This window comes from Mus pahari, chromosome 22, assembly GCF_900095145.1.
Source record: "Mus pahari chromosome 22, PAHARI_EIJ_v1.1, whole genome shotgun sequence".
In the NCBI taxonomy this organism is placed as follows: domain Eukaryota; kingdom Metazoa; phylum Chordata; class Mammalia; order Rodentia; family Muridae; genus Mus; species Mus pahari.
Genome location: NC_034611.1, coordinates 6329983 through 6349212, shown reverse-complemented (window position 1 = coordinate 6349212; position 19230 = coordinate 6329983). Strand labels below are relative to the sequence as shown.

At 38.0% G+C, this 19230-nt stretch overlaps 1 protein-coding gene across 1 annotated transcript in view; it reads left to right on the top strand.

Annotated features, from left to right (window-relative positions):
* Prex2 (phosphatidylinositol-3,4,5-trisphosphate dependent Rac exchange factor 2) overlaps nt 1-19230 on the top strand; it is a 300320-nt gene that overhangs the window by 186618 nt on the left and 94472 nt on the right. The window contains exons 26-31 of the mRNA XM_021221903.2: nt 7169-7348; nt 9361-9455; nt 10042-10124; nt 10971-11061; nt 11689-11817; nt 16144-16185. Of these exons, the coding sequence (XP_021077562.1) occupies nt 7169-7348; nt 9361-9455; nt 10042-10124; nt 10971-11061; nt 11689-11817; nt 16144-16185 (620 nt within the window). The remainder of the gene's footprint in view (nt 1-7168; nt 7349-9360; nt 9456-10041; nt 10125-10970; nt 11062-11688; nt 11818-16143; nt 16186-19230) is intronic.

Below are 19230 nucleotides of genomic sequence, written 5' to 3'. Positions count from 1 at the left end.
TGTTCTCCTCCTTTCTCCTTTAGCATTATTCTTGGGTTAGTCTTTTCATGGTGTATTAGATTTCCTAGATGTTTGGCGCCATGAGGTTTGGGGGGTTTTTTTGTTTGTTTTTTTTTTTAGAATTAACATATTTATATAGGCTGTTTTATGGTCATTTCCCCCTCTCATGTTTCAGCCATGTTAGAATATTCAGGACTTGCTGTGGTAGTGTTTATGAACTTTAGTAGAGACATATTGTCCTGGCTATTATGATTATGTATTTATTCTGGTGTCTAGGCATGTGGAAACTAGGAGATTATAATTCTAGGTGCTTATATCTGGTTTTCTATTTGTTGAATGTGCATTTATTCACATTGTTTTTGTTTCCTCTCTGGTTCTTAGGAGAATATGGTGCCTGTATTTTGCCTGGTAAGAAACTCTACTGGGGTCCTGACAGATAGGTATACTAGGGTTTCTAGGTAAAATTTGTTTCTGAATATTAGAAGCTGGCATTTAGAAATGAGGCTGATTGGGAGGCGTAACAGGATTGAGGAAAGCAAGGGTATTTCACCAGGAACTGCTTATTTAATATCTTTGAAATGGGGGCAGAGTGAGGAGCAGCCACATCAGAATGATGTGTGCTGCAGAGCTGAGGATGAGCCTGAAGTATTGAATTTGGAGGAGCAGAGGGGAGAGGAGAGCATTTTCAGGTAGCCCACCTGCTTCCCTGGCCAGAGTAGCCTGTGGCTTCCTAGGGAGTCCCTGCTGGAGCTGGGGGCTGGAATAATGCAATGAGTTGGGCAGAAGTGGTTAGTAGGGAAAGATCGGTGGGATCAACTAGATATGGGGTGAATGAGGCTGCTATATGTGTTCTGCTGCAAAGCTGAAGATGCAGTTGAGGGATTGGATCTGAAAGAACAGAGTAAGGGATGGAGATCTCTGTTCAGCCTACCAGCTTCCCTGGCAGGGGTGCAAGTAGATATATTTTTGAGAGGGAAAAATGTGAATTCAGGGACGGCTTCACTTGTTTTTGATCCTTATATTTAAGGAACTAGTTTTAGCAATGGCTATGTTTCAGTGAACTGAAACCAATTAAAATGACACATTTTCAACTGAAAGTCCCCCATTCTGTTATTGTGAAAAGCTTTGCCCAGTTCTTTGTGCTTCCTGGAAAGGCAACAAGAAATACACAATAGCTAGAGAAGCGAATTTGGTCTTCTCCATGAACACCATGTAATTTAATTCTAAATATAAACATTTTCCACATAATTTGATCTGCAGCATGATCTCTTTAAACAATATAGTTGTCCAAGTGCCTGGGTGCTGCAGTGTTACCAAGCTTAACCAGTTATTTTAGATGCTTGTTACCAGATCATTTTCTCACAATGTAATGATTATTATTGGTCAAGGTGAAGAAGCAGATACTGAAACAGCAATAGAGAAATTGCCTCAGATCTTGTAGCCAGCCAGTCCTCCTAGGGTTTTCCAATCCTATGAGGGACCTGTTATTGAAGTTGTCTTCCTTTGATATCTGAGTACCCCATCTCTCTATCTCTTCTAGAAGTCAAAATTCTATCAGCACACAGACATTTTACTAAGTCTTCCTAGTTAGTTTAAGATCCATAGATGGAAACTAGATAAGTTTTCTTTGGAGTAATATGATAGAAGGGGAAGTTACCAATTTGATGAAAACTTGTTGGTTTCTGTTACACTCTTAGAAGCTGAATGATTTCTGCCTTTAAATGAGTCATTTGTAGTTAGGTACATTTGGATATAAGTAAGAGGAAAATCAGTGGTCCAAAATTCTTGATAGGAGTTTATAATATAGAACTTGCATATTGTCCCTAGCATAGACCAGCAAATGGGGAGATTATGGCTGTGCATGGTAAAGATGGGGGCCTGAGAACACTCCTTGCTCTGCAAGTAGCAGACACCCCAAGATTGAGTGATGAGCTACTACCCAGCAGGAAGTTAGTACTTAAGAACTTCTGGTATTGATAGTGGAATTATGTTTGAACTATTTTGCTGGTACCTTCCCAAAAATCACACCATGTGCTCCTGTAGAGGGTACACTGTGATTTTATGCTCACTGGCATATTTCATTATTGCAGTTCTCTGTGATAGCTGGATGAGAGGATTTCTCCAAATTACCTCTGATTTAAATGTTTCTAAGACTGAAGTATAATTTTCTTGATGTTTAAGCCATTTTCTCCCCTTCACCCACCAGGGGCTGACAACAAATTGCTGTTCAACTTTTCATTTCATCAAACCAGAATCCAAATATTACCTTTGCTTTCTGTCTGTCTTTTTACTTTCCACTTTAGTACCTTATTAGCATGTTAGTTACACCCCAGAATATGTCCCTGCCTGTTCCTGCCTGTTATGCTACGAGTCACAGTCATCACCAGTGAGTATTGCCCAGCTGAGCCTCTCTCTGATACATCCTATTCAGCAGACACCAGAGATATCCAATGTGGTAAATTTGTCTAGTACCCTGCTAAAACCATACACAGCATTACATTGTAGTTAAATTATACTTGTCACATGGTATCCAGTGGAGATTGTAACCTAAACCCTGGCAAATACCAAAATCTCAAGATGCTCTAATGCCTTATGCAAAATGGTAAAGGATTTGTGTATAACTCACCCTTTTCTTTTTATATATCTAATCACCTGCAGATTCCTTATAATGCTTAATACATGTAAGTACTTGCCATACCCTATTGTCTAAGAAATAACAGAGAAAATGTTGCATACATGCAATGCAGGTAGGATTTATTAGGAAATATTTTTTATGTGTAGTTGCTGATTGAGTCCGTGGCTATGGAACACACAGACCCAGATAGCCAACTGTAGTATCGAGTGTGTTTTTCTAACCTGCAAGCTACTTTCATGACTCATCCCAAGTGCATCTCACTGAAATCTAGCTTTTCTACATGTAGTCTGTAATTTTAAAAAGCAGTCTTGCTCCAGCTAGACTCTGGAACCAGCAGCCACCTGACCTGTTCCTTTTAGCCACACCTCTCCCACAAATGCTGGCTATGCCTCTCCAGAGCTCTGAGATCACTCCCTCGCCAGCCAACCACCCCAAGGGCAGCTCTGCCAGTGTCCGTCCAGTGCACGCTTCACCTTCTCTGGACCCCATTCTTGCCAGGCCCTGCTCTACCCGGTTATCTCTTTATCCTGGCCAGCTTTGCCAAACCTGAGCTCTGCGACTGCTCTCTTGCCAGCCAACTAGCTAGCTCTGCCAGTGTCCATCCGGTCTGGCTCAGCTCCGCCAAACAGCCAGCTTGCGTTTTTTCCTGAGAACGCTGCCTGGTTTTCCATGCCCAATCCTCCGGCTGCCTACTTTCTCTTCCAGCCCACCATAATGCAGCGAGTGAAAAACACCAGACAACTTTATATTTTAAAACTGACCAGATAACTCAAAGAGTGGGCAAAGAATATCCTGCCCCGTCTTTCTTGGCCTCCACAGGCTGCAGAGGCTGCAAACTGTTGGTTGCCCTGAGAAACGTACATGTTTCAACTTCTCATCCGCCCTCGCCCAATCCGACTCTTTTTTTTTTGGGGGGGGGGGGGTTCGAGACAGGGTTTCTCTGTGTAGCCCTGGCTGTCCTGGAACTCACTTTTTAGACCAGGCTGGCTTCGAACTCAGAAATCTGCCTGCCTCTGCCTCTCGAGTGCTGGGATTAAAGGCGAGCGCCACTGATCCCACTCTTAATCTCTCCTGCTCTTCCTGTCCTGAACAGAAAATCTCGCCTCCACAGCTTCGCCTAACAATTAGCTTCCGGCTGTATTTATTAGCCAACCAACAATTAGAGAAATAATTAGGAAAACAATCAGGGAAACTCCCCCTACAGCTATACACTTTCTACTCCTGAAAAATGACAACTACAGCCCTAGATGAAGGTGCTTGCTGTGATTGTAGGACTCTGCATCTGAGGAGGTCTACATGACCAGTCAATCCATTGCACTTTCAGGGTTAAGCTAAGAAAGATCCATAGACAATAGAAGGAAAGTAGATGGTTCTCCTTTCTAGACACTCTAGCCGGTTTGCTGATGTCTAGTTTCCACTCAACATCATGGTATTGCATCTCCAACATTGTTCAAAGGGACACTAAAGATCTCAGAGATTTGAAGAAACAAGAATTTCTCTGCTCATTCTTCGTGTCTACCTTGGCCACAAGGTCACTGTTGTGCACTGTCCTCACTGAGAGGAGCAGCCATGTGCCCCTTTACTTAAAATGCTACTGATTGTTATGCAAGACAAAGGAATGAGCTGGTTTTACATAGGCATATGGAATCCTATTGTAAGTAATCACATACTATATTGCATCATTTTACACTAACTAAAGCAATTCACACAGACATGTTTATTCTTGGAGAACTAGGAAGGTTGTCTTCCCACTCGGACATGCACACCAGCGACCACCCAACTTCTCCTCTGTGCAAAAAAACATGCAGAGATGATAAATATTGCTTAATTTATGAAGTGTATGTATGTATGTATGTATGTATGTATGTAACAATGTATGTATCGTTGCAACAACCCCTGATAAAATAGAATTAACACCTATTTATAATGTGGACTTAAATGATTGAAATGATTACATTTAAGAATAAAAAATGGACTTAAGTGAATTAATACCTAGTTCATATTTACTATGTGAACTCAACAAATGCTAGATGTTATGATGATGATATTTTAGAACACAGGCAGATGTGTGATAGCATATATGGAAGTCTTCATCAATCAGTGTTTAACCTAGAGGAAACTGTTCTGGAGTAGGATTCTGCTGAGAAACTAATTAATTGGACCTTTGGTAGATAGCAGCATGATCTCAATGGGAGAAAGCAAAGGGAATAGTTTTGGCCTGCATACAAAAATATATGTGCTTTATTGTTGCTTCTCAGGATCTAGAAATATTATGCCTGTGATTTTTTTCTATCGTTCACTTTATTTGTAAGCTTAAACAGTTATTCCCAGAGGGTCAGAGCAAGCACATCGCAACTGTTTAAAATGTGAATACAATTCTTATTGCTGTGAGAAAACTATTTATGCTCAGCCCCATGACTTCTAATTTAAAATACCCACAAGTGCAGAGGGTTCCCTGAGAGATGAGAGGAAGCCTCTCGTGCTTGGTGTGCAGAGTTCATCTGTCTCTGCGGTAGGAGCTTGGGTAATTGGAGTTAGTCTAACGTTTTCATCTTTGAGGTGGGGGAAGGAGTAAATAAATATACAGTCAAAAGACAAAGAAGCACCTTTTTAAATAGAGAAGCTCTTCTAAGATAATTCATCACTTTGGCTTACAGAAAATCTTCACAGAACATTTTGAGCAATGCAAGGGCATTCTCCAGTTTTCACTGGTGTCCATCATCTATAAAATGCCATGTGTTATTTAAGCATCAGCTCACAGTGAAAAGTTTCCCTACCAAACTATGAAATCATAGCTCTCAGTCGAATCTAGTGGGCCATGTACATGTTGCGTAAGCAAGCGCTCTACTGCTGAGCTGTACCCAAGCACAGCATCATCTTTTCGTCTATTTATTGTCTAGAAATGTGCATTTGTCTCCATCTGATGAGTTACAAAGCTTGCTTTTTGTGGCTAGTGAAATTGACATTCCAACAAGGCTTTTGTTGAATACTGCGTTTACACTGCCAAGAACGCAGCATATTTTTAATCAGTGAAATCCCTTTCTCTAGGTTTACTCAGTGTACAGCTTTATCCTATATAAAATATATATGAGAGGTATGGGCATTATTGTCTTGAAATTCCAAAAAGAAAAGAGAATGTTTGCATTGCCATGAACGAATGAGTATACAGATAATATGCAATTAATTGGAACTGAGTGTCATAGGTATTTTATAAATGTTACTGTGACTATTGGCTAGAGAAATCATCTATAGGCTGGTTTTTCAGGTATATTTTAATTCATCTTCTAAGTTTGTAGCATGTTGTTTAATAATAAAACCCAGTTTTAATTTTGCCTAATTTTTGATTGTTCTAACAGAAGCATTACATAGTCAAACTTCAAGCCTTAGAATCACAATTGGCTTTTATACCAACTCAAGACTTTATACCCCTGAGCTAAACTGGAGGACTCTTTGTTGGGCAGATTTGTGCATTTCATCCTGGCTAGACTGTCAATGCAAGTGGTCCCTTCCTCCTCTTAGCCATACACTGAATATTTCCCTGCTTAGTGTCTTTAAGTCAGTATGTCCAGGGCACTTGCCTGTTAGAACAGGGAGAAACTGATGATGTTGACTCTCCCTATCAAATAGATAATACTGCAGACACACTTCAGAAGGTATCTTTATTTTTAAGATAAGAGGATGAGCTAAGGAGTCTATTAAAGCCTGGTTAATAGTTATAGTTCATAGTTCCTTGCATGCCTTTTCCTGAGGAGGCAGTAATCAGTGTCTGAACTCCCAATATGGTACCAATGCCAGGCCAAAGAATGGTTTTATTTGGGCTACTTATGGGGATGTGTGCACAAAAGTTGCTTTTAGGAGCAGGAATGACTCATGGCTGCATTATGGAAAGGCCTGTCCTAGAATGGTGTGATGCCTAATAAAAGCTGCATTCATGGAACTCCCCAAACAGCTTGAAAAAGCAGCTCTATTGAAAGCTCATCTCTCTCTACCCATCATTTGCTGGTTTTAGAGCCTATACTGAGGACTTGTAAATTGTTAGGTTTCAAGACCTTCCTGAACCTTGTAAATCTCCTTAGCCTGCTGAGACTTATGAGCCAATTTTAATTTAGAGGAAATAGCCACACTGTAATGCTAGTGTTACTAATGCAAGAGGGAATAGATAACAAATGTCATACACCAGAATGTTACTCCCTTTTTATCCTGATTGCAACCATGGAGGCAAGTTACTTCTTATTCCCGTACTCTAACTGTTAGAGAGAACCACCATAATCAGTTCTGATAACAAAGCTCAGGGGTCCGGAACAGGATTTGAATGCAGCCTTCTAGACTGATCATGTGCTGTTCTGTTACTTCTGAGTACTGAGCAGTAAATCTGAGCTTCCTATGATGCATTTTACATGCAGATATTTGACATGAGACACAGAAGCCTTCTGGAAATATTTGTAAGCTATCACATTTAGCATATAAAAGACTTATCTGTTTTAGTTAGTTTCAAAACATGCACTTATGTTCTAAAAAATTGTCACATTGCAGCCTTCTGTCTTCAATAACGTATTCTCCTAAATTGGAGCGTAAGACAACAGAGTGTGTGATACCAACAGACAGCGACAACGAGAAGGGAGAGAGAAATAGCAAACGTGTCTGTTTTAATGTAGCAGGGGATGAGCAAGAGGATTCAGGTCATGATACAGTCAGCAACAGAGACTCTTACAGGTAAGCTGCTTCTCAATCTCATTTCATCAACAAATTCAAGTGAGAATTTATATTTTTCTCAAAGGTTTAAAATAATGTTAATGGTTAATTTTGTTTATCGCCGTCTCAAAATAACCACCCATTGAAGAAGGACAGCATTGTTCTCATTAAGGATCCAGATTATTTAGAGAAAGCATTTCTCCCTCCGGCAGTGTGGCCCTGCTGTGGAGAGAGCTGTGTTTATAGGCTGTGCAACTGTGTAATAGCAATTGTTGAAAATGTCTTTCTGATCATAGTTCATTGGCTAGTAAATAGCTGTGCTTTTTGCCATTTCCCTTTTCTTTTTATATATTGCACTTTAATGTCCAGCTTTATCTTTGTCTCCTCTCTGGGTTGCTCTTGTAGAAGTTAGCCAGGACTGATTGGGTAACCTACCACTGACTGACTGACTTGAACAACTAAGGGCTGGGACAGCAGGAGATGCTCCAGGCATGCATCCTTACCATGCAAATTGTCATCTTCCCTCTGTGTCTCCTTGTGTGACCTCCCATTATAGATCCCCTTCTTACAGAACAGTAGTCACACTGAATTAAAAGGCTATCCTAATGACTTTATAAGGACTATTTCTTTCAATCTTGTCACAATTTGAGGTATTGAGTATTAGATTTGAACTTCAGAATTTCAGGTTGACACAGTTCACTCAGAATCTCTTCCTGCTCAATGGCTCTTCTTGAGAGTTCCGTCTTCGAAAGTGCTTTTTGCTCCAAAACCTCCTCTCCAGAATTCTCACTGAGCACTTTTACAACTAGTCACATGAACTATGTGTGCAGTCTCATGTCTCTGGTTTCATTTATATTATTTGAAGGAAAAATGTTTAGTCTTGTTCATAATATTTCAAAAATAGAAAAAAACTATATAACTCATCCTTATATCAAAATTATTCTCATCACATAGTATTTGTTAATTATAAACTAGTAATTAACAGTCTTTTAAACACATAGTTGTAGCATTTTAGAATTTAAAATAGCTTGCCACAGTAAGCTGGAGAGGCAGATTTCTGGTCACCCCACTTAACATGTGAGGAAGTAGAGGAACATGGAGTTATCGCCCTTAATCAGTCTGCCATTCTTAGTTTTATTTTCCCAAAGAGGATTTTGAACAATGACATCAAAATTGATTACCAAATACCATTGCTATTTCATTTACTTCTAGCTCCTGAAAGTTCCAGCATGTTCCATAACAGGAGCCCATGGTTTCTCGTCACTGGGAAATGACGTTTCTAAAAATAACTTGTATCATCCCAGTTATCAGATAATTAAAATTACCCTCACAGTCTCTCTCTGGACTGTGATAGAAAACTTAAATAGGAATTTTAAATCAACTCCCTTTCCCTTATTCCAAAGGGTTAAAAAAAAATCTATACTGTTTCTAAAATACAAATTATTTTCATATTCAGCAGCACTGAAAGTGTTCTTTCTGTAGACATTCTTCATTTTTATTGCTTTCCAGTGCTGGGTTTCTACTCTGGGGAGCTCCGGGTGTTCCCAGTAAGTTAGTGGTTAAACTACCAGAAAGGGTTGAGAGAGAAAAGTCATGAAACAGGTTTTGTCTTTGTCAGGAACTTATCTAATGACTGTTATTAAATAGATAATGGAGAACCTTAGGTGGGCTGGCTCCTGGCAGTTTTAAAGATTCACTCAGGAATCAATTATATAACAAGAAAATTTGAAATATTTGAATTTGAAAGAGTACTTCTAAAAACTGAGATAAATTGAATTGGACAGGTCTCTCTCATGTTATATGGAACACATTGATAAATGCGTCTGTGGCACAGGTTTATGTGATAAGAAATAGCAGGAGCATGTGGGCACTCTTCATTAGCATACAAAGCAATGAATTTCATGATGGCATTCACTCCTATATCTTTCTGCTCCGTTCCTATTTGACCTTCCCTACCCGTCTCTTGCCATCACAGTGGAACACCAACCTGGGCAAGCATGTTCTTAAAGCAACATAAGGCTCTTTTTTTGCAGTGACTGCAACAGCAACAGGAATTCCATTGCCTCCTTCACAAGTATCTGCAGCAGCCAGTGTAGTTCCTACTTCCACAGTGATGAGATGGACTCAGGTACGTGGGGTAGACATCTGCGCTCTTCAATATTTGTAATGTCCAAGAAGCCTGTAAGAGGGGGATTGATTTTTGAATCCACATGCATTTTCAATTTTATGAGTCATTCTCCACGGCCACCCATATTGCCTTGTGACCAATAAAGTGAGTTTCCAAATCTCAGTTTTAAAAACAGTACATTTAAAAGTGTTATTTAACTTATAGCCTTATCTTCCTGTTCATTGTGAAAGGTTCTAGGTACACTGGAACCAGAAACATTGGGCATGGATGCTTGGGAGGAGGTATAAGAGGACATTTCAGCCTAAGGATGGTTTTTAGAAGGCACAGACACCCAGAACCTTATATTTAGTTAACAGGGAGAGGGTCATTAGAATACACAGGTTGATGCTTTATACTCTCTGTGATGGACATTGCTTTGGTTACTTCAGAACCATAATCCAAGTGACTTTTCTGCTCTGAGACCTGATACCATCTTTTTTCTAACGTGAAATAAGAGCTCATTTTGAATTGCTTGTATGTTATCAAATATGAGAGTAGTTCAATGCATTAAAAATGGGATGGGGGTTTTGGCTTATTTTTCATATAGGTGATGAGCTTCCTATCAGTGTCCGGATATCTCATGATAAACAAGACAAGATACACACTTGCCTGGAACAACTCTTCAGCCAGGTATGATGGAACAGTCGGGGGTCACTCTTCAGCCAGGTATGAAGGGACAGTCGGGGGTCACTCTTCAGCCAGGTATGATGGGACAGTCGGGGGTCACTCTTCAGCCAGGTATGATGGGACAGTCGGGGGTCACTCTTCAGCCAGGTATGATGGGACAGTTGGGGGTCACTCTTCAGCCAGGTATGAAGGGACAGTTGGGGGTCTTCTTTACAAATTGAAAGTTAGAAATCTTTCAGATGCAAAGAGCTCAGAAGGAGAATATGAGTGTCTCCATCTGTCTCTTTGTCTTCTTTGCTTTAAAAGAGGCATTCTTACAACCAACAACCTAAAGGATGCTTGTAAATCCCAGGATTTTTAGAAAACTGTATGGCAAACTAAAAAGCACTACAAATACAGGAGATGCCATCTTGATTATTTGTGAGTTTTCTGAATGTTTCCTGCACAATTGTCTAGACCTTCATGTTAGGAGTTTGATGTTATAAAATGTTTCATAATCATATTTCAAATTAATAGTATTGAAGGTTTTAGGACTTTGAAAATAATTCTGTGTTTATAAAATGTAAATTCTAAACTTTCACTTTCTTTGGTGAAGTAAATTTTTATTTGATAAATGTATATTAATTTATAAATGACTAGGAAAAATTGGAACTATTGAAGTGAAAAAATGAGTTGATTATAATATTTTGCTTAAAGATAAGCTTCACTAGCATCGTGGGATTTCAAAACCATGTACTTAAGAAAAATGATTTGTATGATATATCCATATATGTATACATATTTATACTCATATATTCATATATTATATATTATGAATGCATATAACACTCAGAAATCTACCCTTAATAGATTGATTCAATAATCAACCTCTTGAAAGGACAAGCTGTTATAAGGGCCTTTGAGCAAACCAAGTATCTCACACCGGGTCGAGGATTACAAGGTATGTTTGACATAAATATCAGATGATAGCCTAAAGTAGGCAACATAGTCATAAAGTATATATATATATATATATATATATATATATATATATATATATATATATAATATTTGTTGTTCTTGTTCTATAATTCTCTATTTCTGGTTTGATCATTTGTGAAAAATATTTAAAACCACTATACTATTTTTTATAAATTTTTATGTTTCTTTGAAAGTTTAAAACACTTGACTCCTCTAGAGGCAAAACCAGAAAGGCATAAATTAAAGACACAAAAGACTTTTGCAGAGGCGTATGACCTAGCTGGTCATATCCCATGAAGGGGAAGGGGCTCACGTATGTAGCATTGATGGGTAGTCTTCAACATAGCAGAGCAGTCTTTGCAGATCTCTGTTTCAGTAATCACAACAGAGCTTCTGCCTGGATTTGCTTCCCGGATGGACTATATATAAGAAAATGACATTGAGCTTTGGTTTTTAGAGTTAGCACACTTTCTCTTGTAACTTCACTAAAGAAATTATGAATGCTACTCTAGAGTGGTAAAAGAGACAAAAGCAAGCAAATTCTAAAGTCAGTGGCCTTGACTGAGAACCAGTTGACACTGATGAGAGATTTTCTATATTTGATTAGAATTCCAACAGGAAATGGAGGCAAAGCTAAGTTGCCCTAGGAGGTTGCGGCTCCATCTCAAGCAGGATCCTTGGAATCTCCCCAGCGGCATCCAGGCTCTTGCACAGAGCATCAGAAAATATGTCGAAGGTCAGTAGGAAAGGCAGGGAACATTGTGATAAAGTGGATATAGTGGTACCAGTGATAATCACTTTAAAAGCCTGTAAAACCAGTTTTGTAATGCTCCATTGCTTTTTGCAGTGATTCCCATTCTAAAGCAAATAAGAGGAATGAAGTAGGTAAAGGAGGAGGAGGTAGAGGAGGAATAGGCTTGAAGACGCTGCAGACTATATCCTGAAGATTCTGAAGGAACAGAAATTCATGCACTGACAGATGAAAACACCATGAACTTAATAGTTTGGAATTAGAAATAATCATAGAGAAAATTACGAGGAATTAACAAAAAGTACATGAAGCATAATTTTTTTTATAGGAAGCCTAAAAAGTCTACTGTGTATCTGTGTGGGAGTCAAATTAACATTATAGGTTGCATCACTAGTTTTGAAAGTTTTGGCCTTGGCTTATAGTCACTGGCTGCCATCACATTATTTTGGTGGCTTCCTGACGTTGTCACTCACTCTAAGTTAGAGATCGGGTCTGGAGATGTGTTTTATTCTCACATCTGTAAGAATACTACTGGACACTGTGGGCAAAGAGCAGGGATGCTGCTGAGCCCACGACCATGTGCAGGGCGGCCTCTCACAACACAGGATTATTTATCCCCAAATATTGACAGCACGAAATTTGAGAATTGTGCATAGCAAACATCATGCCCAGTTTTATGTCTTAGCTCTTCATTTGACACTTAGCTGTAATAAGTGGTATTCAGCAAGATCCCAACAAGAGTTCAATTTTAGGGTAGGTTAGAAAAAGTGTTATATTTTTGTCATCAAAAGACCAGCTCCTCTTCTTCGATAGAGTCTGAGCAGGCAGCCTTCCTTTCATGTCTCAGCTTCCTCATTTAGTGAGGGTTATCCTGGGGTATTAAGTCTTCTGCATAGAAACACATCCAAATATAGCAGGTTTGAACACTGAGTTGAGTAGAGAGGACATTTGGGTGGATGTGGATGGAAAGGTTCCCTGGATAAATAATGTGTTTTATTCAATGATGAAATGTTTTCTTATTTGTAACTTAATTTCTTGGCTATATTTTAATTTTATGGCTTAATACTGTGGGTTCCTGGGACACTTATAACATGCCATTTGATGAAAATTCTGAATCAAAGCTGCCCCAATTAATGAATATTTTAAAAATGAATGGGTTTAAAAGACACATTAGGGAGTTGAAGCACATGCCTTATGAAGGGGAAGCCATATTCTCTCAAAATAGTTACCTCTCAGTAGCAGAATGACCCCAGAAGTTGTAAATTCATAGTTCTTCTAACCATCTTTTGAGGTTTACAATGATAAAATAGATTTAATAACATTTGTTTTTCAAACAAGCACAATATTGATTAGAAATGCACATACTTCTAAAATGTTTTACTTTAAATGAAGATACACATTTATAATGTAGAAACAAACTTACTGAAAAAAACACTTTTAAATCTTAAATTATTTTCTCAAGTTGAATTTTTATACTCTTTATTCCCCAAGGCACAATTGGAAGTCATAGACTTAGGTAGATATCTCAGAGATTGACTTATCATTTTTTTTGTTCATTTGACTGATTGATTGATTGATTGATTGATGTTATGAACATTGGTATTACCCTTGGTCATGAGACTCCAGTAGCTGGTTTAGTCTGGCTGTATGTTCTAAGACTCTTAGAGTCAAGGGCCTTTAGTTCTGTCTATTTTTTCTAAGTTCATTTGAGATGCACTTACTCTGGGTAAAACTCCAATTGTCTTGTGTTAAATGATTCTTTAAAACACAATAAAAACCAATTAATTTACTATCCATTGCTTCAGCCTACAGCCTACTGGGCTGTTCCAGGGAGAGAATAAGCTGCGATTATTTTCAAAACAGTTGTTGTAATGTTTCCACATTACATTACCCTCAGGTAACTTCCCGGTCTCTTACCATTTTGTTCCACTTGCTTCAGTGTAATTTTCATCCTCCCTTTCAAACTGTAAGGAATGATGTAATAGATGGAGCCTCATGGATACTAAATAGGTAAAAGATTAATGTATTGATACTTGGCTACAAACATGTGTTTTTCATGTCTCAACAGAGTGATTCCATTTATGTTCTCTGATTTCTCACTTACAATTTATACCAAATATGTATCAGAATATCATGATTCTGTGGCTTTTATTTATCAAGGATTGCTATATGCCATTCCAATGTTAGATGACTATTTACTTATCTATACATAGCCTACTGAAGGTGGGGGTAATGTGAAGAAGATAGTAGACAATAGCCAACTCAAATGGTGACTGATTTAAGATGTCACAAAAATGGTCTCCTCCTTAATCCCTCAGCTAAGCATAGGCTCCTGTTACCAGCTAATTAAAGTACAATTACTTAAATTTTGTTCAATACATGAGTTTTCTTAGTAAGATAAAAAAAAAAAATGCTTCATTACTCAGATAGGGCAATGGCTGGCCAAAGATTCTATCCAGGTTCAGCCTTCATTGAGTTCATTGGAGCTGCTTACAGAAGCATGGTCTAGGGATAACTCACAGGATTATGGTTGAATTGCTGACATCTATGTATCCAGAAAGGCCACTCTAGCATGTGTGATAAATGTCTGTGTTCCCTGCATAGCTTGCAGGCAGTCACATCACTGAAGAGCCTCCTCTCCCCTTAGAGGTTTTTCTGCTGACCCAGTCAATGGGAGAGCCTTTGTGAGTCTTCTAATTTGCCTGAGCTTTTGGAATCTGCTAAGTTTCTTGTGACTTAGGTATTCTCTCTCCAAGGAGTATTTCACAGTCTCTGTAAGTGATGATATTTTCTCCTCTTCTTTTCTTTTAAAAAATGGCATTCTTTTAAAGATCTCCTATCTCCCTCCAGAAACCTACATTTTCTCCTTCCTTCCTTCCTTCCTTCCTTCCTTCCTTCCTTCCTCCCTCCCTCCCTCCCTCCCTCCCCCCTCTCTCTCTCTTTCTCTCTTTTTTTCTTTCTTTCTTTTCTGTATTTGTCTCAATACCTTAAGGCACATTTTTTTCATTCTCTATGTTGCCTTCACAATGCTAATAATTTTCCATCCTCCTCTCTGTGTTTTCTGATTCGTACACCATAATACCATGCATGAATAGTTCATTTTTCTACTCTAGAGCCTTGTAATGATTTTGTCTTTGATGAATCCAGACTAGTCAGTCTAATGTTAGAAGCTACTTTTTACTTGAACGTCTTAATGGTATGGTAAGGGCCTCTCTGTGCTAGATGATATTAATATATATATATATATATATATATATATATATTAATATATGATATTAATATATCTGCGCTGTTATTTACTTTTTGATGTATTTCTTTGCTGACACTATTTCCAATGATGTTCCATCTCCCTAGTGGTCTAAACTTAAGATTCTATGAAGTACGTTCTTGTTGTAAATTCTATATCAGCTTCAGTAAATTTTAGGCTATGGTAGTAGCACTTTTCCTGTATACACAGCCCTTTAGAGACTTCCAAGGACCTTATGTGTATTTCCTGTTCATATTTTCTACAGAGGCCATTATTCAGATTAAGTAAATATCATCTATGAAGGAGCTGAAAGTGATTATTAAATTTTCTTATGCCACAAAGCTGGGTTATAGTAAATTGGTTCTTGGTTCAATATGCAGTTCTGCCTCTGATATCCTTTTGTTTTGTCAGTCTTGTTTGTAAACATCAATGCCCTGTGTAGTGTTGTCCGATTTTTGATCAGTTAACACATCCCCATTCTTTAACACCTATAAACCTACATAGGATAGGATACTTTGTAACCTTTCTTTTTTCTTTTTTCATCCCATAGTGTTGGTTACATTGAAGGAACCTCATACTTTATAAAATTTTACTAGTACAAGTGTGCTATTTACTATTGGTAGTAGATGGTTACAGTTATAGTATGCTATTAATATATACTTGCCAAATATTTGTGATTGGCCTGTGTGGGATGGAATAGCAGAGTATATTAATGTATATACATGTATTTTTTTCACTAGCAAGCATTATTTTTATGGCTTAACAACACAACATATGCTAGGGAATAGCATACAGGCTAAAGTAGCTGAGGATTACCTAGAATTTGGCAAAATTTGAATGCTGTTCTATTGGTATTGTAATTCATAGATGAAAGATATTATAGCATCTTGAGCAATTGATAGCATTTATCTTTGCAGATGGGCAACAGTAGAATGTCAAACAAATAGAATTTTGAGTGCCTAATATAATAACACCATGGTGATATTTACTACCATGTTGTTTATAGTGTGAAGTGTGTTGCACAAAGAGCGGTCAATTAACAGATGTGCTTTCTTTCTCTGCAGAAGTAAAGTGCCGCATACTACTGGCTCTCCTTGAATACTCAGGTAATGTTTTCTCCTAGTTTTACTGTTGAAAGTATGTGGCTCAGGATCATACAGTTCTTAAAATAGGAAATCAATTCTTTCTGTCACTTTAAGAGTTAAAATGAGCCTTTGACACCTGCCTTCTTCAAAGAAGTGGAAAGAGGTTTTGGTTTTTTTTGGTTTTTTTTTTTTTAAAATTTATGTTTTAATAAGAGCACACAAATGCTTCTTCTCATGTTTGATCATAAGTACATAAAATACATGTAAACACATTAAAAACAGTCTCATTAATAAAAGAAAGAGGAAGCTGGGCATGGAAGAACAGGCAGGCCATCTCATCTCCCCGGAAGCCAATGAAGGAGCAGCATTATAAATTTCAGTCCATCCTTGGTTACACAGCAATGTCTTCCCTGAAGAAAACAAGGGGAAAGGGTATAGGCTGTGGTAAGGGTGATTGTCGATATGTGAATATGAAACCATCTAATTGTAGTTTATGGCCAAGGATTTATATAAACATTTTACAGATTATACATTAACAGACTTCTAACATGTGTTTAGAAGGAGCTCAACATAATTAACAATGATGCCAAAGGACAATTAAACATTTGATCAAAATGCTAATTATGGGGGGTAATTGCCTCTTCAAAGCAAGCACTATTTACTTTTAAACACGTAAAGTGGCAGCTGTCACAAGTGTCTATCAAATATGTGTTGTACGAAAGAATGATAGTCTGAGAATGTAGCTCCATTGGTTGAGTCTCGGCTAACAGATGGCAGCCATTGGTTGCTTCCAGGATGTGGTTGTTGTGGATGTATGTAGGAGCTCAGCATTGTCTGCATCATGGTGCCTATGAGCAGGTTCCAACATCATGGTCCCTATGAGCAGGTTCCAATGCAACAGTGGACACAGCACCTTTACTGGATTAGGAGTGAATTTTTCTTTTCTTTTCTTCTTTTCTTTTCTCTTTTCTTTTCTTTTCTTTTCTTTTCTTTTCTTCTTTTCTTCTTTTCTTTTCTTTTCTTTTCTTTTCTTTTCTTTCCTTTTCTTTTTCTAATATTTAAGAGCTAGCTTCTCGCCCAGTTCCCAAGGCTTTCCTTAAACTCCTTAGTTGAAGTGACCCCTTAGCCTCAACCATTTAAATATATGGGAAATCCTGACAGACCCATCTTGGGATTTTCCTTTTTATGGCAGGACTCTCAAAATTATATCACAAGTACATGGCTACAGGTAGAGGGTAATTTGTGAGAGTTTTAGAGCCTACCACACTTGGAAGCTTTTGGGAATGAATGAACTGAGTCAAAGTAAAGGGCTTTCTGTTACTTGGTTGGTTGGTTTGTGCCTTGTTCCTTGATTAATAATAATAACGAAAAAATCTTAAACTTTTTAATTTTTCTAAAGATATTTCATAGATTTTTGAATAAATTCTATTGGAAACAAATATTGTTTCTACAGTTTTTAAAGAAAAATGTTTTAGGAGAATAATAATAACTAGTGGATTGTATTTATTCAACTCAGATTTCAAATATCATAAGAATTCACTCAGTCTACAGTGAGCAATTTTAAGAAATAGCGAAATGCAGTTCCAGTAGTGGTTCTGGACTTCCCAGCTTTCTCCAGGATTGGGGTGGCTGTTTTAGCAGATAGTGTTGCTGTTTGTATGTGTGCTTATGTGGATGCATTGATATAGGGTCTCATGGAGCCCAAGATGCCTCAAACTCTGGATGTGGCCCAAGCTCCTCTCTTACTGCAGACGCCTGGCTCAGCCTCCCAAGGGTTAGGCTTGCAGGCAGTGCTACCACACATAACCAGCAGGGGCTTCTTTCCTTCTCATTTTTATTTTTCTATTCTACCTATGGTCCCTTTTTTATGTTTTTCACTCACCATTTCTTTCCCTTTATGTATGGTTTGGCATTTAAACAATAGCCAAATTCATCACTTAGGCTGTGAAGTGCTATTTTTCATTGGAAAAGGATAGATCCTAGCTGATAAATTCTTTATTTAACACCTTTTCTCCTTTGGAAATGTTCCATATTTATTTAGCAGCCAAAGATAAAAGTTTATTGCTCGGGTTTGGGCCTTTAAGATTCTTTTAAAAAAAATAGTTTTTTAAAAGAACTTTATACATTATCCCTACATCATTCCCACGGCCATCTCTTCTAAATCCTAAATGTACCCCTCCCAAAGTCATGATCTTTTCTTGAATTATTATTGTTGTAAGCATACACATATGTAGATACATGTACACGCGTGCATGTGCACATAGACACACACACACACACACACACAAAATCACTGGGGATTGGACAACCTGTGTGGGAGCTCGTCTGTACAGGAGCCTTCTTCTCCCTCTCTAGATATTTATTGACCAGAGGCAGTATCACTGCCATTCCTATTCTGGGGCACATTTGTGTTCTTGCCTGCGCTTGTTGTTCTCCCTTGACCTACTATCTCTAAGTCAGTAGGATACCCATCGATATTTCTGTGCATGTCTCTATCCCCTCCAGGGTTCTTTGTCAGCAGTGCATTAAGGCATTTGGACTTGTAAATAGCTGAAATTATGCAGAGTATTGGTTTTGTTAGGTGTTTACAGAAGATGAATATAGTTGGTACTTGAGTATTAAAAGGAAATTGAAGATTTTTTATAGGAACAAACCCCACTTTTTTCGAAATATATTCCCAGTACAATAAAAATTGTAATCTTCAAAAAAATTATTAGAAAGCTGTGACAAAACCTGTTCTTTTACCAGAAGCTGGGCATAGCTGTCAGGATGTTTGCTGAAGTTCCTTTTTATTTTCTATGTTATATACTAGGAAGCGAGAAGGGCTTTGGCATAGAGGGACACTGGGGAATTTTGAATGACTACAGAATTGAAAGGAAAAGAGCACCTGCCTCTGCTCACAGGAGAGAGTCTGGTCCTTTCTCTATCCCTCTGCCGTTCTCTGCTCAGGAACACCACCAAGTTTCATTTGGTGCCCAGCACTTTTATTTTATTTTATTTATTTATTTATTTTTTATTATTATTTTCTTTATTTACATTTCAAATGCTATCCCGAAAGTTTCCCAT